The 21,148-nt window shown below is 40.8% G+C and overlaps 1 protein-coding gene across 1 annotated transcript; it reads left to right on the top strand.

The window, feature by feature from the left end:
* Positions 1-1,851: 1,851 nt before the first annotated feature.
* dlat (dihydrolipoamide S-acetyltransferase (E2 component of pyruvate dehydrogenase complex)) lies at positions 1,852-15,690 on the top strand. Its single transcript, XM_033648730.2, has 14 exons — positions 1,852-2,280; positions 5,972-6,073; positions 6,159-6,283; positions 6,785-6,944; positions 9,640-9,766; positions 9,974-10,167; positions 10,318-10,459; positions 12,255-12,322; positions 12,745-12,858; positions 13,187-13,294; positions 13,412-13,530; positions 14,081-14,243; positions 14,396-14,532; positions 14,617-15,690. Exons 1-14 carry the CDS (start codon positions 2,026-2,028, stop codon positions 14,744-14,746), a joined length of 1,944 nt encoding a protein of 647 aa, XP_033504621.1. The 5' UTR covers positions 1,852-2,025; the 3' UTR covers positions 14,747-15,690.
* Positions 15,691-21,148: the final 5,458 nt, after the last annotated feature.

The raw sequence follows: 21,148 nt of genomic DNA, 5'->3' as shown, positions 1-21,148 counted from the left end.
TACAGTTGTTTATGATGTTTTTACTCATGTCTTTAACAAATCACATGCATCTATTTGCAGCTGCACTTTGGGATATTTCACCATGGATGGGGACTCCCAACCCTCTGCTGCTTTTTATGAATGTTTTTTATATATTTCTTGTCACTTCCCATTGATAGCTTGGTCCCCAAAGTTTACAAAGATGCCACATGTCAGGCAACCAACAGTCCAATGATTCTGGTATGTATGTCTTAAATTAATGGTCCCAAAGTCAGAACTGAACTGGGAAAAAAATCTTTTAGGTACTCTGCACCTACAACATGAAATGATCTGCGGAATGATGGTGAGCTTCAAAACTGACCTTGAATGACTTTATAGCTATGATGAAATCTGTTGCGTCCAGGCTGTTTGTGTGGGAACAGTTTAATCATTTAATGTTACTATAGTCAGTGTGCTTTTATGTAAATTTTATTTGTTGTTGATGAAACTGTGTTGCTGCTACTCTTTGCCAGGTTGCCCTTGCAAAAGAGATCTCTGATCTCAATGGGACATACCTAGTTTAAAAAGACTAAGGGTCTGTTCATTACTCATGAGAGGGAGGGGATGGTGTAAAAAAGGGGAGGCATGTCAAATCATATTTTAAGCACTGGGGAGAGACCTATGTTTTTTTATTTGGCTTAGGGGAGGGGCATAGGAACATAAATGGCTGTATTGTGTGCTTATCTTACCACAGATTTTTAAAAAAAACAAACTTGGAAGGTATGTTTTCTCTAAAAATCACCAAAAGTACACCATTTAACAAAGCCAGAAGCTGTGAAAAGAGAAATTATGGATAAAAAACGGGACAGTGTGGAGGATTTTTCCAACCTTAAAGTTACTTAAGCTGAAATTAAAGGGTGAAACTGGGTATTAAATGTTTAGTGACAATGCAGCACAGACTATATTTAATGACATACAGCTACATCCACTGTACAATGTGTACACTCACTGTTCATGTGTTTTTAAGGAGGTAGCCTATGCCACTGCCACTGTGTGGCATATAATTGCAGTTAAGTATTACTTTTTTAATAAAGTATTATTAAAAGTAGTTTTGAATGGAAATGTAATATTAAACAACAAGGGGGGGGGGGGGGGGGGGGAGTAATAAAAAAAGGCAGCTATTGACCATATATTTTTCTCAAACCAATCATCATAAAATAAAGATTTATTCTTGTAATCATAGTTATCATTTGGTTATCATACTATGAAATTATAAAAACAGAAATTATCGTTGGATTTTCACATTTCTGATGGTCATTAAACAAATTATGTGGGAAACAATAAAAAATCGGAGCTTAAATTAGTGATATTTCATCAAAATCACTTTTTCCTACATGTCTCATTTAATTTTTTGCCAAAGATTTAACGCTTTGCACTAAATAACCAGCATTCACAACAAGAATGAACACCCAAGGGTTTTTTTCTTTTACTTTAAACTTTAAACATCAAAGGGTAAGTTTTAAAAATGTTATAAGTAATTTATTGTGGAGGGAGGGTCATGCTTTTCCCCAAGTCACGTAGGGATGCTCAAGGAAAAATATTTGTAGGTTTGGGGAGGGTAAAAAAAAGTCACACCCCAGCCAGCATCCTCCTCTGACAAGTAAAGAACAGTCCCTTAAATTAGTGAAGTCTAACCTTAGAGCTCTTTAAGTATGTCAGAGTGTCGAGTTTGAACCGCCAGGCTTTGAATAAACGTCTTCTTTTTTTAAATTACACTGTATTTTCATTAAGGTTTTGCCTTAACTCAGCCTGGTTGTGTTAATGTGGTATTCTGTGATTGAAATTTGAATGGACACTGTTTACGACACCTCTGTCGCAGTTACGGCAGGACAGGGAGGGGAGCCGTAAAGCGTTGTGTTTTGGACTGGAGGAGGTCATTAGAAAGTGAGGAGTAAGTACGGGCCGGTTCTCGAGGCACAGAGACACCCGGTACCAGCATATATCTGATGCCGGTGTAAGACAAATACATTATTCAATATCCCTGTGTAGTATTTCAACCGCTGCGACATGCTTCGTCTGATCCTGCGGCTCAGGCCGTCCTCCGGGCTCCGCTGTCCCCGTGCCCTCCCGACGGGGCCTGCTACGCTCAGCTCCCGCTCCGTGCCCGGAACCGGTTCTCTGAGGCGGCTTCACAGCGTAGCAGGGTCCCGGGTTGTGTGTGTGGGGTCCGGCTTCAGCCACAGGGGAAGTCTGCTGCGGTGTCCCCAGCTGACAGGCAGCTGTCAGAGCACACGGTACTACAGTCTGCCGCCGCACCAGAAGGTAACGTTACCTGACCGGGTGTCGGGTTGCTATAGCACCAACGTTCACGGTTACAGCTAGCATGACCTCCCTGTTAGCATCAGGTAGCTCTGTGATGTCCAGGCTAAGTGTCACTATGTAAAGGTTAAATACAAGTTTACACTGAAGTCAATACTGTAAACCAGACTCATTAATACTGTATTAATACTGTGATTCATTACAGTCACTGTGATGTAAAGCACAGAGAATTATTGAAGTATATAAGAAGTGTGTAAAATATTAAAAATATAAAATCTGGATGACGTGCTGAGTTATTAAAGTGTGTAAAAATATAAAAAATACGTGCCTAATGTTACATTAAAATCTAGTGTGTAAAGTTTAGAAATATAACAAATATTTGAATAATGTAGGGTTGCAGTGATATACCCATTTTAAGGTACACTGTGATATAAAATGGGAGGTCTTTTACACATACTTCCATTAACAAAACGTAAACGTAAATCTATAAACTCTGTAATACCGTGATACTATGAAATCACAATATTTTCTGAGATGGTTATTGGACTGTGAAAATCTCATATCCTTGCAACCCTAGTGTAATGCTATGATGTACAGCACAATATATGCATTAGTAGAAATAAGATGAAGAAATAATGATATGTGCAACATACAGTGCCCTCCAAAAGTATTGGAACAGTGAGGCCAATTCCTTTATTTTTGTTGTAGACTGAAAATATTTGGGTTTGACATCAAAAGATGAATATGGGACAAGAGATCAACATTTCAGCTTTTATTTCCAGGTATTTACATCTGGATCTGATACACAACTTAGAAGATAGCACCTTTTGTTTGAACTCACCCATTTTTCATGAGAGCAAAAGTATTGGAACATGTGACTGACAGGTGTGTTTTGTTGCACAGGTGTCTCCCAATTACATTGATTATTCAAACAATAAATAGCACTGAATGTCTGAGCTCAGTTTCAGATTGGGTACGATAGGTTTTGCCTGTGCAGACTGCATTTAGAGGTGGAACCAACATGAAAACCAGAGAGCTGTCTATGGGTGAAAAAGAAGCAATTGTGAATCTGAGAGAAGATGGACAATCAATCAGAGCCATTGCACAAACATTGGCCATAGCCAGTACAACCATTTGGAATGTCCTGAAGAAGAAAGAAACCACTGGTGTACTAAGCAACAGACGTCGAACAGGTAGACCAAGGAAAACATCAGCAGTTGATGACAGAAACATTGTGAGAGCTGTAAAGAAAGACCCTAAAACAACTGTTAGTGAAAAAAGTCTGGGAAAAATTTTTATGGACTGATGAGACAAAGATTAACTTTTTCCAAAGTGATGGAAAGGCGAAAGTTTGGAGAAAGAAAGGATCTGCTCATGATCCCAAACATACAAGCTCATCTGTGAAACACAGTGGAGGTAATGTCATGGCTTGGGCTTGCATGGCTTCTTCTGGGACGGGCTCTTTCATCTTCATTGATGATGTAACACATGATGGCAGCAGCAAAATGAACTCAGAAGTCTACAGAAACATTTTGTCTGCTAATTTAAAGAAAGATGCAACCAAACTGATTGGGAGATACTTCATCATGCAGCAAGATAACGACCCAAAACACACTGCCAAAACAACAAAGGAGTTCATCAGGGGCAAGAAGTGGAAGGTTTTAGACTGGCCAAGTCAGTCTCCAGACTTAAAGCCAATAGAGCATGCATTTTACCTGCTGAAGAGGAGACTGAAGGGAGTAACCCCCCAAAACAAACAACACCTGAAAGAGGCTGCGGTGAAAGCCTGGAAAAGCATCACAAAAGAAGAATGCAAAAGTTTGGTGATGTCAATGGGTCACAGGCTTGATGCAGTTATTGAAAGCAAAGGATTTGCAACTAAATATTAAGTCTCATTCACTTTAATCTATTTTAAGTTTATATGTTCCAATACTTTTGCTCACCTAAAAATTTTGTGTTCCATTACAAATAATGCTATCTTCTAAGTTGTGTATCAGATCCAGATGTAAATACCTGGAAATAAAAGCTGAAATGTTGATCTCTTGTCTCATATTCATCTTTTGATGTCAAACCCAAATGTTTTCAGTCTACAACAAAAGTAAACGAATTGGACTCACTGTTCCAATACTTTTGGAGGGCACTGTATGTTCATATACATCCAGGAGCAGCGTTAGTAAGGATACACAAGGATACTGTAGAATATTGAGTATCGCTGCAGTTGAATTATCGCACCAATTATTGTACATTTAAACACAGTGTTATCTTAGCTACACCAAATGTGAATTTATGTCATTAGGTGACACCGTTGAAAGTAAGTACATTGGGACTTCGTCATAACATCTGGCCTTAAATCAATTTTATATAAATTAAACAAGGGCTGGGCAACGTATTGTACTGATATCATGATATGGTGTATGATATTGTAAGTGTTGTCTTTTCTTATTTTTTTAAAGGCTGCATTCTAGTAATCAATGCATTTTTCTTAACTTACCAGACTGTTGTAGCTGGTCTGTTATTTCCCTTTGCTCATTTCTCATTATATCCACATTACTCATAATGAACAAGATCAACTCCTGGTCTCTGCATGGAGATCCCTGCTCTGTTGGGAGAGTACTGATCTGTCATCAAAAGGATTTACTTGGATAAATTCGTTCAGTTGAACCATAATGAAACACTACTTAAACCCAGATCAGTGACAAACATTGTCTCTTTATTTCTCTTTATAAAATCCCATTGTGTAAATATTTTGTGAATGCACCAATAGTTAACCTAACAATATCATTTCAATACTGATATTGAGGTATTTGGTCAAAAATAATGTGATATTTGATTTTCTCCATATCGCCCAGCCCTACATTAAACCCATTCTGTTATGAGTTACCTCATATCCCAGTAAAATCCCCATGGGTGCTGCCATATTTAATACATTATTATATATCAGTATTATTCAATGTCTGTGGTGCAGCATTGTGGAGTCCCACCGGGGGTCACAGTCCAAATAGAAAGGTCTATTTCAAAAAGAAAACAAAATTTGAATTTCAGCCTGTACCAGCAACATCAAAACATGCTCAAACTAAACTGTGAAATGATGCTGTAACTCTGATGTTCATGATGTAGAAATTTTAGGACTCTACATGGTTAAAAACTCGCTGATTTTTAACCCCATACTTCATATGTAGGTCATGCTGCAGATGTTATTTCCACGAGAGACTTGTGGAGCTCTGTGGGTCATTTTCACACTGCATATGAATTTCAAACAGGTTTTTTGAGTCTTTAGTGTGGTCATTTGGAGAAAGCGACAAATTTAAGTATTCCTAAAAAGTGGTTACTGTGTTGATGTACCCTATTGTCCTATTATGCAATGCACAAATTAGTTGGACAGATGAAACAAGCCCATGTTTGTCTCTTTACTGGTGGCACTTGTGTTTATCTAATATGAGATGTCACTGGACCTTGGAAGCTACTATAAAACATCACAGATGTGGTGAAATGCAGCTGTATGTGGGTCATTTATTGAGCAAGATGATGATGTAGCAACCTTGGTTACAACACTTGACAGTCGCCAGTATTTGCAGTGCCCAATCACAAAGCCCCAGCGTAGAGTAAAATGGAAATTGTCATTCTTGATTAATATTTCTTTGATATTTGATATTTTAATTCTTAAAATTCCAGGACTTTGTTTTGTCTTCATCAGGTGGAGCTTCCTGCACTGTCACCCACCATGCAGACTGGAACGATCGCTCGCTGGGAGAAGAAGGAGGGAGACAAAATCAGTGAGGGTGATCTTATAGCCGAGGTAAGAAGCCGTGTGTCTGTTCCCGATATTATTGCAGGAAATCATCGCTATCCACTTTCTTTAACAGCTTTTTCTGTCTTAATAGGTGGAGACTGACAAGGCCACTGTAGGGTTTGAGATGCTGGAGGAGTGCTATCTGGCAAAGATCCTGGTTCCTGAAGGCACCAAAGATGTCACCGTCGGAGCAATAATCTGCATCACAGTGGACAAGTAAGGTTTTGTTCGTTGACATTGTGAAACACAGGCTGAAAAAAGTAAATATTAAAAGACTGAAACAGGCGTCTGATTCAAATCGGTCTGCAATGGTGCGCTACTGCATTTGAAGGCATTGATTGCAACTGTCACTTCATTAATCCTCAGGTGCTGGAAACCTGTTTCTACACTTTGTTGCTTTCACAGCGATGATACAAGCTGGATAGAAAATCACACACTCAAATTATTTTAATTACGTTAGCTTAAACATAACAGTCGGCACTCTTGGATCATGTGTAACTCCTACATGTGTTGGTTTCACATTAAGAGAGCTGTAGTTTGGAGAGTTGGCAGCTGGTAACTGAAATTTTAACACCTTTTTTCCTCACTTTTTCAGCGTTTGTTTTAGTTTCAAAATAGTTTCAACATGTCACACAATTTCTGGTCCTTTAGTCTAAATGTGTTCATGCTTTGTGTAATTATATGTCTAATATGTACGTTTATATTTTCCCTTATCAGCCCTGACCTCATCTCAGCTTTTAAGGACGTCACACTGGACTCAATTCAAGCAGCTGGTCCTTCACCAGGTGCCTCCGCTCCTCCTCCTCCTCCTCCTGCCGCTGCTGCTCCTCCTCCTCCTCCTGCAGCCCCGGGCAGCTCATACCCCACACACATGAAGGTAGGCATGTTCTTGCATAAACAAAGCACAGTCAGATTTTGAGTAGTGTAGAGGATGTTTACAGTCACAGTGTCCTGTAGCTACAGATATAGTTTTATCAGGGTTGTTTAGTCTGACGGTCTGGTTTCTCAGTGGTTAATCTTAAAATGTAAAACCACTGTGTAGAGCAGTGAGGTGAACAGGCTGAAAGCAACACAGGGATGACATGATTTATGCTATCAGAATGAAAGATGTAACAGTCATATAAAAATTCAGCACAGAGTGGCTTTACATTTAATGAGTGAAACCAAAATGTTTGAACATAATTCATGATCCCTTGTGCATTTATTAGTCTTTAGAGGTTTTATATTGAATTGCAAGAGTGTGTTGAAAGTGATTGGTGTGTCGTCGAGTCTTTGAAGCTAACTTTAGATGCTGGTATCAAGCTGTTAGCTGTGTGGAATAGTTCAGAAAGCAGGTTGGACCATCATGCCTGTAGATTTTGTAAGTTTTAAGGAGGCAATCAAATACTGCTGCTCCATGCTTTTTCTCACTGAGGTTATGCTGTCAGGGTTTTTAATATTGATGCATGTAGCACCCAGTAATATAATGATTTTCCCAATAATGTAATAACATCTGAAAATGTAATGAAATTTGCAATTAACTTGATTTAAAATGCAATCAAACCCCATACTGTAATAACCTGACCAGTAATGTTATAAAATGTACTGACTGATGTTGTAACGACGTTGCAAAAGAGCCGTACTGTTAACTTAAGCCAAATCACATATCTTACCCAACCCAAAACACATATTAAAGCCATATAGGTGTAACGACAGGTCACCGGTACTAGACCTCCAGTTAAAAAGAAAACATTTGTGGAAGCTGCTTTACAGTCTGTGATTGATTACAGTGGCATATTGTATATGCATGCAACCTCCATCATTTTACATAGCCTTGATTCAGTATACCATGCATCTCTATGTTTTGATGCTTTGGTGGGTTGGACAACAGCACTGGTATATTTTTGTCTATAAAGCAATTTTGGGCAAACTTCCAGCCTACCTCTGCACCCTTGTGTGTGTCAGCTGTGGTAGTTACCAGCTCCTCTCCTCCAAGTGATTGTTTTTTAATGAACACCGGGTTTTAACAGATGTGGGGAAAAGTGCGTTCTCCTACTCTGCACCTTGGACGTGAAACAATCTTCTAAAAGATCTGAAATTAGAAACACTGATGAATTAAGTGGAACATAAAGAAATTTTTATGTTTGAATAGTTGTTGTTTTATTGTGGATTTTTGTATTATATGTTGTATTTGATGCACTTTAAATGTGTTTTGATTGGCTGCTACTTCGGCTAGGTCTCTCTTGTAAGAGATTTTTAATCTCAGTGGGACTTCCTGGTTAAATAAAGGTTAAATATAATAAAATAACTAAGTAATAAATTGCAAATGAATACATTTCAACAGTACAACTGAACTCTCCTCTGCCCACTTCCTGCTTGTTGTTACACTACCAGAACAATTGAGGAGGACTGTTTGAATGTGTTTATTTATGTAATATATATATTAGTTTTTATTAGGTTTATATTTGGATGTGTGAATTCTCCTCTACCCGTGAAGAAATTTTATAGAATCAGGCGAGGCAAATGAGACACTTTATTCAATAAGAATCACTGTTGACTCAGATGAGAAGAACATTTTATGAAGACTGAATGAACTGTTTGTCTTCACGGCTCACCAAAGATTTTGTATACTTGCACACTTTACATTTCAGAGAAAAAAAAAGCATACTTTTTAAACTTTTGGATTTTTTTATCTGAGTTATAAATTGAGTAGCTAATCTTTTCAAGATTAAGGCAGGATGTAATGTCCCTCAGCCACTGGGCAGGAGTGGGCATGGCAACATCCCTCCATCTGATTGGAACTGCCAGTCTGGCCAGCAGAGAGGCCAGACGGGCACGGGTACATCATCCTCTGTGGTGGTGCCAAAGAGGGCGACCAGAGGGATGGGTCGCAAGTCAAAATTGAGGATTGAGGATAAGGTTTGGAAAACATCCTTTCAGTATTTTTCAAGGCTCAGACACGTCCAGTGCATGTGAAGAAGAGAAGCCTCACGACTGGGGTTCACATCTGGGTAAATATGTGAAAGTCTGACTAACATTAGTGGGGTTTGTTACATTTTTGATCAGGTTTAGTGGAAATTTAATTACATTTCAGGTGACCATTACATTTTCAGGAAATTATCACATTACTGCTAGGTACAACGTAAACATGAGCTTCATCCTGAAATTGCAATTATTAAAAATGCTGTCACGACAAAACCCTGTTTGTAGTTGTGCATCAGTCATCTAAACAGCAAAAAAGACCATTAGTGGCTGCTTGCTTGCAAACGTGGAAATATTTGCTCTTGTTTTGTGGTTGCTTCTTTCGGGAAGTCTCTTTTTTTCTGCATTTGACCTGTATATCCGAGGGCTTCCCATGTCATGTCACCTCAAGTCCAGCTGTCCAGGCGTTGCTGAGAATAAAAACATATGTTATCAGTTGAAGTCAGTATTATATTTGGCTTGAAAAGATGATCTTATCATTTAATCAGAGAGACTGATTGTTATCAGAAGCTGGGGAGAGGCTTCAATTTGTCCGAGGCTGCTCTAACAAATGTCCCCTCGAATCAGTGATGTCACAGTTATGTCATTTCTTCTCTTCTGTTATATTACAGATCACACTTCCTGCCCTGTCTCCCACCATGACAATGGGAACAGTGCAGCGCTGGGAGAAGAAGGTTGGAGAGAAGCTGAGTGAAGGAGATCTGCTGGCTGAGATTGAGACTGACAAGGCGACCATTGGTAAACCCAAACTGGCTCCAACACCTCAGTCCTGACATATATGCACCGTGCACTACTGAGTATTACAGTGTTATTTAACATGTCATGCCATATATGATGTGGGAGTCCCATATCGTAAACTATCACAGTTACAACCGTCTTGTATCCTAAATTACAGGCGACAGGAAAAGCTGACCTCACCTCACATGTCCTTCTGATGTGTTTTAGGCTTTGAGGTGCAGGAGGAGGGCTATTTGGCCAAAATCATGGTGCCAGAGGGAACTCGGGACGTTCCCCTGGGAACCCCGCTCTGCATCATCGTAGAGAAAGAAAGTGACATTGCTGCCTTTAAAGATTATGTAGAGACAGGGGTGGCAGAAGTTTCCACTCCACCTCCAGCTCCAACACCAGCAACAGCACCTGTAAGACACATGTGCAACTTTTGCTTTCAAATATGAGTGAACATTGTTCCCAAATACTCACAGAAACATCCTGACTTTGGCCTTAATTCAGATTAGGATCACTTGTACAGGTATGACTGTGATTTGTGACTGATTGTGTTTATGTTCCAGGCTGTAGCTCCAGCTGCTGCTGCACCCAGTCCTGCTCCCGCAGCCGCTGCCCCAGCAGCTCCCAGGAAGGGTCGTGTGTTTGCCAGCCCACTCGCCAAGAAACTTGCTGCAGATAAAGGAATTGACCTGGCACAGGTCAGCGGTAAGTAACTAAAACACAGGTAGTCGTTACAGTCTGTTTTGGTAGAACATCATTTATTTCTAGTGAAATACTAAATACAGTGCCACACAGAGCAACTGTAAAATATAGCCGCAAGCGTTTCCGGGATTCAGGCCAGTATGGACCGTTAGGATTTAAATGCTGTGAAAGATAAAGACCTTTGATCATTTATAACACCTGTATTAAAGATAACTAACAGGTTTTATGGTGATTGGACAGACGCTCATTCATTTACTTCCAAACCTCTGCTGGGCCACACTCCTCATTGGCAACACTGTCTCTCTGCAGTGGTCATTTACAGAAACATTTTGGGCACATGCTTAAACAGCTTAATTAAAAATAACCACTGAGTTTGGTGATTTTTGGGACAAACTGTTGATTGATTTATGACCAGGGCAGTGAAAGTGTTTGAAACTGTTTGAGCCCTGATTGAGTGATTTCAAAATAATTTTACACACATGGTTCAACATTGTTATGAAACATATCCTTTCAGAAAATGTTTTAGATATTCATGTGTAGGGCTGGGCGATATAACGACTATGTACGATTATCAATATATTTTCAAGAAAGATAGAAATTTAGACAACACTGTTTATATCAATATAGGCTCGAGCTGTGTTACATAATGCATACCAGTGTTCATCTCTCCTCTCTCACACTCTCCCCACAGCTCCGCCCCACTCACTCGCTCAAGTTCTCCAGCAACACTCAGAGAGACACAGAGCTGCTGCTCTGTTTAATCTGTCTGTTAATTAGTCTACAGTGCGATATCGGTCTCCCTCGGCCTCTCTGTTGATTCTCTGTGTAAAAATAAGATTAATAGCCTAATAAATAAAAAGATTAAAATAATTTTCCAGCTCTAGATTCATCTGAAAGGGCATGGAGAACAAAGATGCACAAAGATATTTAATTGTTCCAAACTACAATGGATTTAGGCATACTTCATACTTTTACAATCATGTTATAGTTTTGTGTCCTGTGCTGCAAACCTTTAAACCTCTGTAGCTCCAGTGCTACGTGCATGTACAGCCCTGCTATTTATTTTATATCATTTTTCGTTTATATGTTGTGCAGCTGTATATTTTCAAACAAGGAAAAAAAAATCCCTGTCTTTGCATTTTATTTTAATCACAGCCTTTTTTTTTTTTTTTATAAAAGTGCTTGTGACGTCTCAAATATGAGATATGAATTTTTGTCCATATTGCCCAGCCCTACTTATGTGTACATAGGTGTGTAAGTCTCACGATGCTTGGCCCAACAGTTGTGGAATTAGGTCTACTGTTTGTTGAGCCACAGCCCTTTTGAAGTTAATTTGTCAATATTTTCAAAATGCAGTAAGATATCAACAAGATTTTGATAACGTTTGATAAGGTTGGTCCAATAATGATGCACAGAAAATTTGCTGCGAATCGGACCAACGGTTTAGGAGGAGATGTCAGAAATGTGTTTTCAAAAAACTCAAAATAGCACAAAATCCAGTCAGACGGGCCTTAATGATTCTTGACGGTCGTTGTAGATCACATTCAGCTAGACGTGTGTGTCCAATTTCAGGTCAATCCAACTTACAGAGTAGGAGTTGACCCTTAATTATAGGATGACAGGTGTCATACTTCTTGGGCAGCATTAACACACAACTTCTAATCATTGGTGAAAATTGTATGCGTCTATGATTCACCATCTCACAGGAATTTACTTTACTGAAGAAGAAAAAAATTGCCACAGAAACAAAAGGGTAATATTTTAATACACACCGAAAATTGTGCTGTTTTCTGTTCAGGCTCTGGTCCTGATGGACGCATCACTAGGAAAGATATCGACAGCTTTGTTCCACCAAAGGCTGCACCTGTAAGTGAAGCTCAGTCTCTTTGGTGTTTAATTGATTAATTATGTTATGAAGCAAAAATGCCAAATGTTCTGTGTTTGTAGCTTCTAAAATGCAAAAAATTGATGCTTTTTTCATTTTTTCTTGTTCTATATTATTGAATTTCTTTTGGTTTTGGACTGCTGAGCTTTTAGATGTGTGAAATCATAAAAAAAAACACTTTCAAATACATCTCAGAAAGGGTTTTTTGTGCTCATATGTCATTAACGTGTTACAGTAAGCTAAAAGGTTTTGGTCCTTGAGTCATTCACACTGGCTCAATAATCACAATTAAAAAATTTAACTGTAGTTTTGAACACTCAGATATTTTCATGTCACACTGTGTGGGCCTTAAGATTTTGTCGTAATTCGTTTTAAATGCAAATTGAATCATTTCCGTTGGCAGGCTGTAGCTGCTGCTCCCACCCCAGCTGCAGCGCCAGCTGCTCCTGCACCTGCCGCAGCTCCTGCTGCTCCAGCCGGGACCTTCACAGACATCCCTATCAGCAACATCCGCAAGGTGAGAGCAAACACACACTGGACTTTTGGTGGTCCATTGTGTCCGAGGAGGGCTTCCTCTCCAGCTCCACACTCCTCTGATAGCAGTTTGGTGTAATTCATGACACGCTCCCTCTATGCAGCGTTTGGTGCTGGTGTATTGAATGCTGCAGATGTCCCGAGGGGCTTTCACAGTGTAGCTCTGTTATCTCTGACCTGTGCTTCCACATTTCGCCCTGAAGACAGGCGCTCGCACATTTATCAACACAGACTCCACTAACACACCTTCATTCCTGTCCATGATGAATTATGGATCAAAGCTAAAGTGCAGATATTCGTCTCTCCTGCAGGTCATCGCTCAGCGGTTGATGCAGTCCAAGCAAACTATCCCCCACTATTATCTGTCTGTAGACGTCAACATGGACCAAGTGCTCGAGCTTCGGAAAGAACTCAATGAAGTGAGTTTGTGCTCGTAAATAGACGTGTGACAGATTGAAAGATTGGACATTTTATTCTTCATAAACTTCGATTAATATTTCTTCTGCTTCTTTAACAACCTCACCTTCACTCTGCAGGAGGTGAAAGCCCAGAATATCAAGCTTAGTGTGAATGACTTCATCATCAAAGCCAGCGCTCTCGCCTGCCTCAAGGTTCCTGAGTGCAACTCCTCCTGGTTGGACACGGTCATTCGCCAGTGAGTAAACACATAAACATGCGTATCAAACACATGTATGATATACAGGAAACAGGGAAAATGTTCTCTTGGTTTGTTGATCTGAGAGTCTTTCGCTACACAAAGTTATCAGCCATCTATCTTCATCTACCAATGGCTTCTAATCTAGTCAACCTGTCCTGGCTGTTAACTTCTTTACATGTTGTCTGACATCAAAACTCTAAATTTACCGTCATATCCATGGTGACATGTAGATGAATGGATGCATTGGTGTACGTGACTTCAGTGTACAGGCATGTTTGAATTGTTCCACACTTCACTTAGTCATTTAAAGACAGAAAAGACCCACAAAGGAGGGGTACAACAGAAAAACAATTCTCTGACCTCTTGTGTTGGATACTGGTCTATGAAAGTGTAGCTGCCATATTGTGCCAATAGGGGGCACTCAAAGCACAGCCATTTTTCCAGCTCCTCTCAGTTGAGACACAAAGTCACGTTGGCACTTCTCTCTTTTTTTTTTTTTTTTTTTTTTTTTGCTGTCATCAGTATTGACTTATTTAAATGTTTTCAGGAATCATGTGGTGGACCTGAGTGTAGCAGTGAGCACAGCCAGCGGTCTCATCACGCCCATAGTGTTTAACGCCCACACCAAAGGACTGGCTGCCATCAGCTCCGATGTGTCGGCTCTCGCTGCCAAAGCGAGAGAAGGCAAACTGCAGCCACACGAGTTCCAGGTACAAACACGTAATCCGATTCTGTGGGTGCATGCAGTTTTTCAATTTCAGGAGTTTGGGGTGTGGGATGATTAGTTTTATGCAGATTTCATCTATCTAGTCAACCAGCAAATTGAAACGGTCCTCTTCAATGTGTGTTTTTCTTCCACCAGGGAGGTACATTCACAATCTCTAATTTGGGGATGTTTGGCATCAAGAACTTCTCGGCGATAATCAACCCCCCTCAGGCCTGTATCCTCGCCGTCGGCGGCTCAGAGAAACGGCTGATGCCTGCTGATAATGAGAAAGGGTCAGTGTCGTGACTACAATGCTACAACAAGTCAGACACGTTTCCTTTGTTGACTCTAATGCATTGTGCGTTTGGGTTTTACAGGTTCGACGTAGCCAGCATGATGTCGGTTACGCTGAGCTGCGACCACAGGGTGGTGGACGGGGCGGTCGGCGCGCAGTGGCTCGCAGAGTTCCGCAAGTTCCTGGAGAAACCTGTCACCATGCTGTTGTGATCGGACTTTACTGCCATAAAACTGCAACAACAGGCAGAGGTCTCTCCCTGAAGTGATCTGATTGGTCTAAACCGATCTGGATCCTCCTGTGATTGGCCGGCCTGCCACCAGGTCACTCCCAGTTACCCTGAAGGGGAAGAGGCAGAACTCACTCCGCTTACCTGTTTGTCTCGCTGCCTCTCCCGTCTGTCTTTCTCTCCTCTCGCTCTGTCTCACTCATGCTCTATTTATTGAGGCCCCGTCTCACGAGAGACCAGAATTAGGTATAATTTATCCTAGAGTAGACATCGGTCATTTGTCACTAAAACATTAATAATGTTTTACAAAGGGAAGTGTTACAAGTCCAACCAGCGAGCGTATTTATCCCGAAACCTTGTGTGTGTGTGTGTGTGTCTGTGTGTGTGTGTTTCTGCACATTCTAATCTGTGATTTTGTTTGAATAAGATAAAGAGAACAGGACGTGCAGCTATCTCTGGGTTCCAGTCTTCTAAATAACGGGTTAATAGGTAGATGTGAATCAACTTTGAAACACTGAGATCTACACACACAAACCTGTCCCTGTTTTGTCGCCACACACACACGCACAAAATTGAAATATTCAGTGTGTTTTCTCTGGGTTGATGCTCCAGTGTGTACATCCTCCACTGTGGGATGAACACAGTGCTGTATATACTGTATATGGTGGTGAGCTGTTTGGTTTGAAATAACCAAGCTGTAATGACGCCTCACCGTATAGTTTAATATCTGTACAGTCCTGAATGATGATACACACTCTCAAAGCAAGTACTCAACGGGTTTGCCAATCCTCTCTCTTCGGCAAGGATGTTTTATTTTCTAGTGTCAGAGTAAAACACTTACCTTTGGAATTTTCTGTATTTCACTGCTGAAACGCACAAAGCTGGTGCCGGATGTTATTTGTTATCTGAATAAATTGGGAGAAGTCAGTCTTGTGCTGTATGTATTTTGGTCTGGGTTTTTATAATCTGGCTCATTGTAAGAGCCCAAATTGAAGCAGTTAGGAGCAGAAACTACAGAATATACAGTGTGATCACAGGAAACCTTTTGAAAATTTGTAAAAACAAATATTTAAAAAGGAGTCAAATAAACCACTGACCTGTTCCAGACGTTTTGATTCGTGCTGCGTACCAAATGGATTAAGTAAAGCTCTGAGCCTGCAGTCAACCTCCCTGTCCTTGTATTTTCCCAATAACTGGGAGAGCTGTCACCGCTGATTCATGCAGTCCCACACACACAATAACAAATCCACAGTACCTGAAAATAGGCTCAGACTGCCTCCAGATTCATTAACATTTCCGTGTTTGAGAATTGTCACATGGAAGCACTGTCTTAATCTTTTTCATATCGGCAGCATGTAAAATCACCATAGTAACGTGTGCTTACAATTAAAGACAGAAAAGATAAAGATGACAGGAGTCAAAACAACGAGCCTCATTGAGGTGTCATAATTAAAGGTCAGAATTGAAAAGGTCACATGTTGCTGTGCGGCTCTCACCTCACCCTTTCTTCTTGTCTATTTTTCATCCTAAGCTGTTTAATTTTTTTCCATTTTTATTTGTCAAAAATATTTCATTTCCTGGCCTTTCTGCTCTGGCACTCATCTAATTAGGAACTAATTTGGTTGGGTAAATAGCATTAGTGGACCACGGTTGCCAGTAAGCCATGTATAACTCTACGACTGTTAAGTCATTAAGAAACTCCCCAAATCATCAGGATGCTCATTTGTGTAAAATGATTTCCTTGTGTCCCCGTATGAAGCTCATTAAATCTGCTTTATAGGTTCACTGGCTGAAATTTCAGCATGTGCCATTTGGTTGAGACTGGTGGGAGAGCACTAAACTGGAACATATTTGGCCGATCACTGGAGGACTTGGCAGACAGATCGACTTATGTGGGTCATGAATAACTAACACATTTTATGCAAATCCATCAAAAAAAAGCCATGACGGCATTTTGTTTAGCCCATAGGTCATAACTTAGATGATGGCCTTATCACTGGATGACTTGCTGCAAGTGTCAGAAACTAATCTTTGAACATTTCCTCACACCAGTGACAACCTCGAATCTCTAACTGCCTTGAATCCATGAATCACTTCGCAGAAGATAAGTGCAAACAACCTTTTTTTTTCAAGAACGAAAGAGCTGATCTGGGACTCTACAGGGTTCGGTGACCCAGGCTACAAATTTTAGGAAAAAAAAATAGAAGTGATAGATGAAGGCTTGAAGGGTTAGTTTGGGGTCATATGAGGTACTTGTATTAAGTCAGTGTATTACCTTCAGAAGATGACGTCTGCGTGCCCCAAGTTTGGAATAGCAGGCAGGAGCCCCACCAGGGAAGCACAGCATTGCATTGCCATTGATGGGGGTTGATATCAAAATGTTTTTTAGCCATTTTGAAAGAGGCACACCTAAACATCATTAGAAAAAAATCATCAGTCTAAGTGGACGCTCCATTGAGGATTTTCTCACCACTTCACCTCGCCATCAGACAGCCCTTTTCTTTGACACTTCATTTTCTACCCTCAGAGGCAGGGTAGAATGGAGCGTGAGATGGATCGGCGGTTTGGTGTGGCTTCTGCAGTGATGCAGGCGCTCTGCCCATCCATGGTGGTGAAGAGGGAGCTGAGCTGGAAGGCAAAGCTTTCGATTTACTGGTCCATCTACGTCCCAGCCCTCAACTACGGTCATGAGCTCTGGGTAGTGACTGAAAGAATGAGATGGCAGATACAAGCAGCCGAAATCAGTTTCCTCCGTGGCGTGGCTGGGCTCAGCCTTAGAGGTAGGGTAAGGAGCTCGGACATCTGGAGGAAGCTCGGAGTAGAGCTGCTGCTCCTTCGCTTCGAAAGGGGGCAGTTGAGGTGGTTCGGGCTTCTGATCAGGATGCGTCCTGGGCGCCTCCTGCTGGAAGTGTTTCAGGCACGTCCAACTGGTAGGAGGCCCCAAGCAGACCCAGAACACACTGGAGGGATTACATATCTCATCTGGCCTGGGAACGCCTTGGGGTCCCTCAGGAGAAGCTGGAAAGCGTTGCTGGGGAGAGGGACGTCTGGGGTGCTTTGCTCGCCCTGCTGCCCCTGGGACCTGGCCTCGGATAAGAGGATGAAAATGGATGGATGGATGGATGGATGGATGGACTACATTTTCTCATTAGAAACTTCCATATTACTGCGCTGCCGCTACCACGCACTGTATCTGTTTGGGTAAGAAAGTGCTGTTGCAACATCAGATGTAAAAGAAACTTTACTTAATGCCAGTATTTCAAACATGGGTCGTGCTTGTGTTTTTACAGGCTGTTTAAACAAAGAAAGTCCCCACTCACCACAAACATTTCACCGCATTCTGTTGACAGTTGACACTGATCTTCACAGCTATGGCTAGTTGCACTCAATTTGGACATCAATTCTCCTCTCGCTGTTATTCCAGTTTAGTTTTGCCTCTACACACAGCTAACAGTAATATGTTGATATGCCTGTGAAACACAGTTTGTCTAACAAACAGTTATTATACAATAACATGTACTGACATCCAAAAAACATACTGTGAAGACAACCTGTCGTCAGGTACTTATGGTCTTTGGAAATTGTCTTTGGAAAATTAAGAAAGGTAAAAAAGACAAAGGCATTCAGTGAGGCAGGGGACTCAGGATGGTTGGTGATGCAGACTGGCATCCTCTGAGTCAGAAGGATCCGAAAGTTGTGTTGCAAGCAAGTCCCACTAATGGCAGCAGCGGCTCTCTGGGTCCATCAGCATCATTTACAGTTCACACATCTGCACCATCAGGTAACTTGTGCTCTTATTGGCCTCCAGCTTCCACAGAAGTTGCTCCTCTCTCTGTCTTTGACTGTTCAATCCCCCTCTGCAAAAGTTTTTCCTCCATATACTGTGGTTCATAAAGGTATCCTCTTGTGTTCACAGTGAATGGCATTTTGTTGCTGCTGTCATAATCACTCATTTTCGTCCATAAACCGCTGACAGCTTGACCCAAACAGCTGAGCTGCAGAGCAGTACAGTGCGTGGCAGTGGCGGCACAGTAATACAGAAGTGTTACAGTTGAGAAAGTGTCGTGCCAAAGAAAAGGGCTGTGTGACGGCAAGGTAAAGCCGTGAAGAACACCCACAATATAGTGTCCCCTTAGACTGATGTTGTTGGTTTTTTTTGTTTTTTTTGGTGAGCCTCTTTTAAGGTGGCTAAAAACATTTTTCAACCCCCATCAACAGCAATATAATACTGTTGTTCCCTGGTGGGACTCCTGCTATTCTAAACTGGGGGCATGCTGACTGTCATGAGCTGAAGGTAATACACTGTCTAGAAATAAGTACATTCATCATATTCCTCATTGGCTAATCAATGACTTTTTTGTACGAAATGATTAGTTGTGTAGTCTATGGAATACCTTTTAAAGAGGATGAGGGCACCAATTGCCCATCACAAGCCTAAGATACTGAATTAACAATAATATAAAATAGATGAAAGCATCAAATCCTTGAGAAGCTGTAATCAGAACATGTTTAGCAATGACAACAAATTACTCAGTTCAATGAATTTTTTATAGATTCATTTTTCTGTCAGTTTTCTGTACTGGTCCATAAATAATTCCCATCTTTGAAGCAAGACAATTTAGCTTTTGTAAAAAGAAATAACACAATTGTCCTCTTAAAAAAAGTTGAATTCATAAGCTTATGCCGGCTAATGTTAACTAACTTTAGATATTGCTATGTAACTGACGTCACTCAGCCTCTCCTCTCTACTGTGCTACTGTTACGCTACATTTTAAAAGTAACCCCAAAATCAAATTAAAAAATCATATTTTGCCTGTTACCTGTAGTGCTATTTATCAGTCTAGATTGTTTTGGTGTGAGTTGCAGAGTGTTGAAGATATCGGCCGTAGAGACGTCTGCCTTCTCTTTAACATAATTGAACTAGATGGCACTCGGCTTGCGGTGCTCAAAGCGCCAAAAAAATACATTTGAAAAACTCAACAGCAATGTCTCTTACCGGATATCATGACCTGGTTACTCAAAATAATCCACAGACCTTGTTGTGAGCAGTTTCATGTAGGAACTATTTTCTTTCTACCAAACTACACCTGCCAACTGTATCACTGTGCAGAAGGAAGCGTGCATCTACTCATGGATGAGAAGCTGGTGCTCGTGACAATTCGAGACGTCCTCTAATGAGCTGTAATGTTAGCTAGCTCAGTGTTGCTAGGTGAGCAAGGTATCCTCATACAACAGTTTGTATGATATTGGTATGAATGAATTAGCGCCCTGCGAATGACGTCACATCCTTAATGTAGAGTTATGTAATTAACATAAAGTTAGATTTAGGCAAGTAGAGTTACTGTGGGTAGGGTTAGGGAAAAGAGACATGGTGAAGATGTACCTTAAAATGACTCAAAGTTCATAAAGTTCCAAACATCCATCTCTGAGGGAAAGTCCTGTGATTTGTGATCCATCCACCACTCCAACCTGCCTCCTTACAGAACGCTCGGGACCACTTCCTCATTTACCCCCATCAGCACATTGTGGGTTATGCATGAACTACTGGCTCGTAATTACATGAGATATGTACAAATTTGGGTGTATTGCTTTTTGTAGGAAAACGTACAAACAATTTATGAAAACAGCCTGCACAGTGATACATTGGCAGGTGTAGTTTGGTAGAAAGAAAATAGTTCCTACATGAAACTGCTCACAACAAGGTCTGTGAATTATTTTGAGTAACCGGGTCATGATTTCTGAAAAGAGACATTGCTGTTTTTCAAAGTTGTTTTTTTTTGGCGCTTTGAGCACCACAAGCCGAGTGCCATCTAGTTCCATTATATTGGCGAGAAGGCAGGCATGTCTACGGCTGACATCTCCATCACTTGACAACTCACACCAAAACAATCTTGACTCATAAACAGCACTACAGTTACGAGAAAAAATGTATGTATTTGATTTGGGGTGAACTGTCCCTTTAATATGCCACGGATAAACATCTGAATTATTTTATCTTTCAGTCAAAGAATCTACTGACTAAAGAAAATGCTGTAAAATGCATTTGTTCCAACCAAAGCTAGCTGCTGTGCACCACCTACTGAGAGACCCTGCAGCATTATGGGCTTTATGTTTAATAGGTGATGTTTTCTATGGAGCAGCTTCAGTCATTTACGTTAGACTAAGTAATTAGACTACGAGCTGACCCAGTGTGGCTCCCACCACAGTGAGTCCAGACTTGTGCAGTTAATGGGACCTAATAAAAAATCCTTATCTGACAACTTCAGTTTAACCAACAAACAACAAGGGGTGACGAGACCCAGAGAATAAAGTGAGAGTGAAAACAGAGGCGGGTGGGGTTGGGTGCACCGCTCAATAGATTAATCATGCATGCCTAGTTTTTTTG

This window comes from Epinephelus lanceolatus, chromosome 11, assembly GCF_041903045.1.
Source record: "Epinephelus lanceolatus isolate andai-2023 chromosome 11, ASM4190304v1, whole genome shotgun sequence".
Taxonomy (NCBI): Eukaryota; Metazoa; Chordata; class Actinopteri; order Perciformes; family Serranidae; genus Epinephelus; species Epinephelus lanceolatus.
Note: the sequence above shows the minus strand (reverse complement) of the source record. Positions and strands in the feature narration are given on the sequence as shown.

Bases quoted from the DNA above. Each gene is read 5' to 3' on its own strand.
- dlat (XM_033648730.2), top strand. From the start codon at position 2,026: ATGCTTCGTCTGATCCTGCGGCTCAGGCCGTCCTCCGGGCTCCGCTGT. The intron at 13,295-13,411 runs GTGAGTTTGTGC...TTCACTCTGCAG, and splicing joins TTCGGAAAGAACTCAATGAA to GAGGTGAAAGCCCAGAATAT. The intron at 14,533-14,616 runs GTCAGTGTCGTG...TGGGTTTTACAG, and splicing joins CCTGCTGATAATGAGAAAGG to GTTCGACGTAGCCAGCATGA.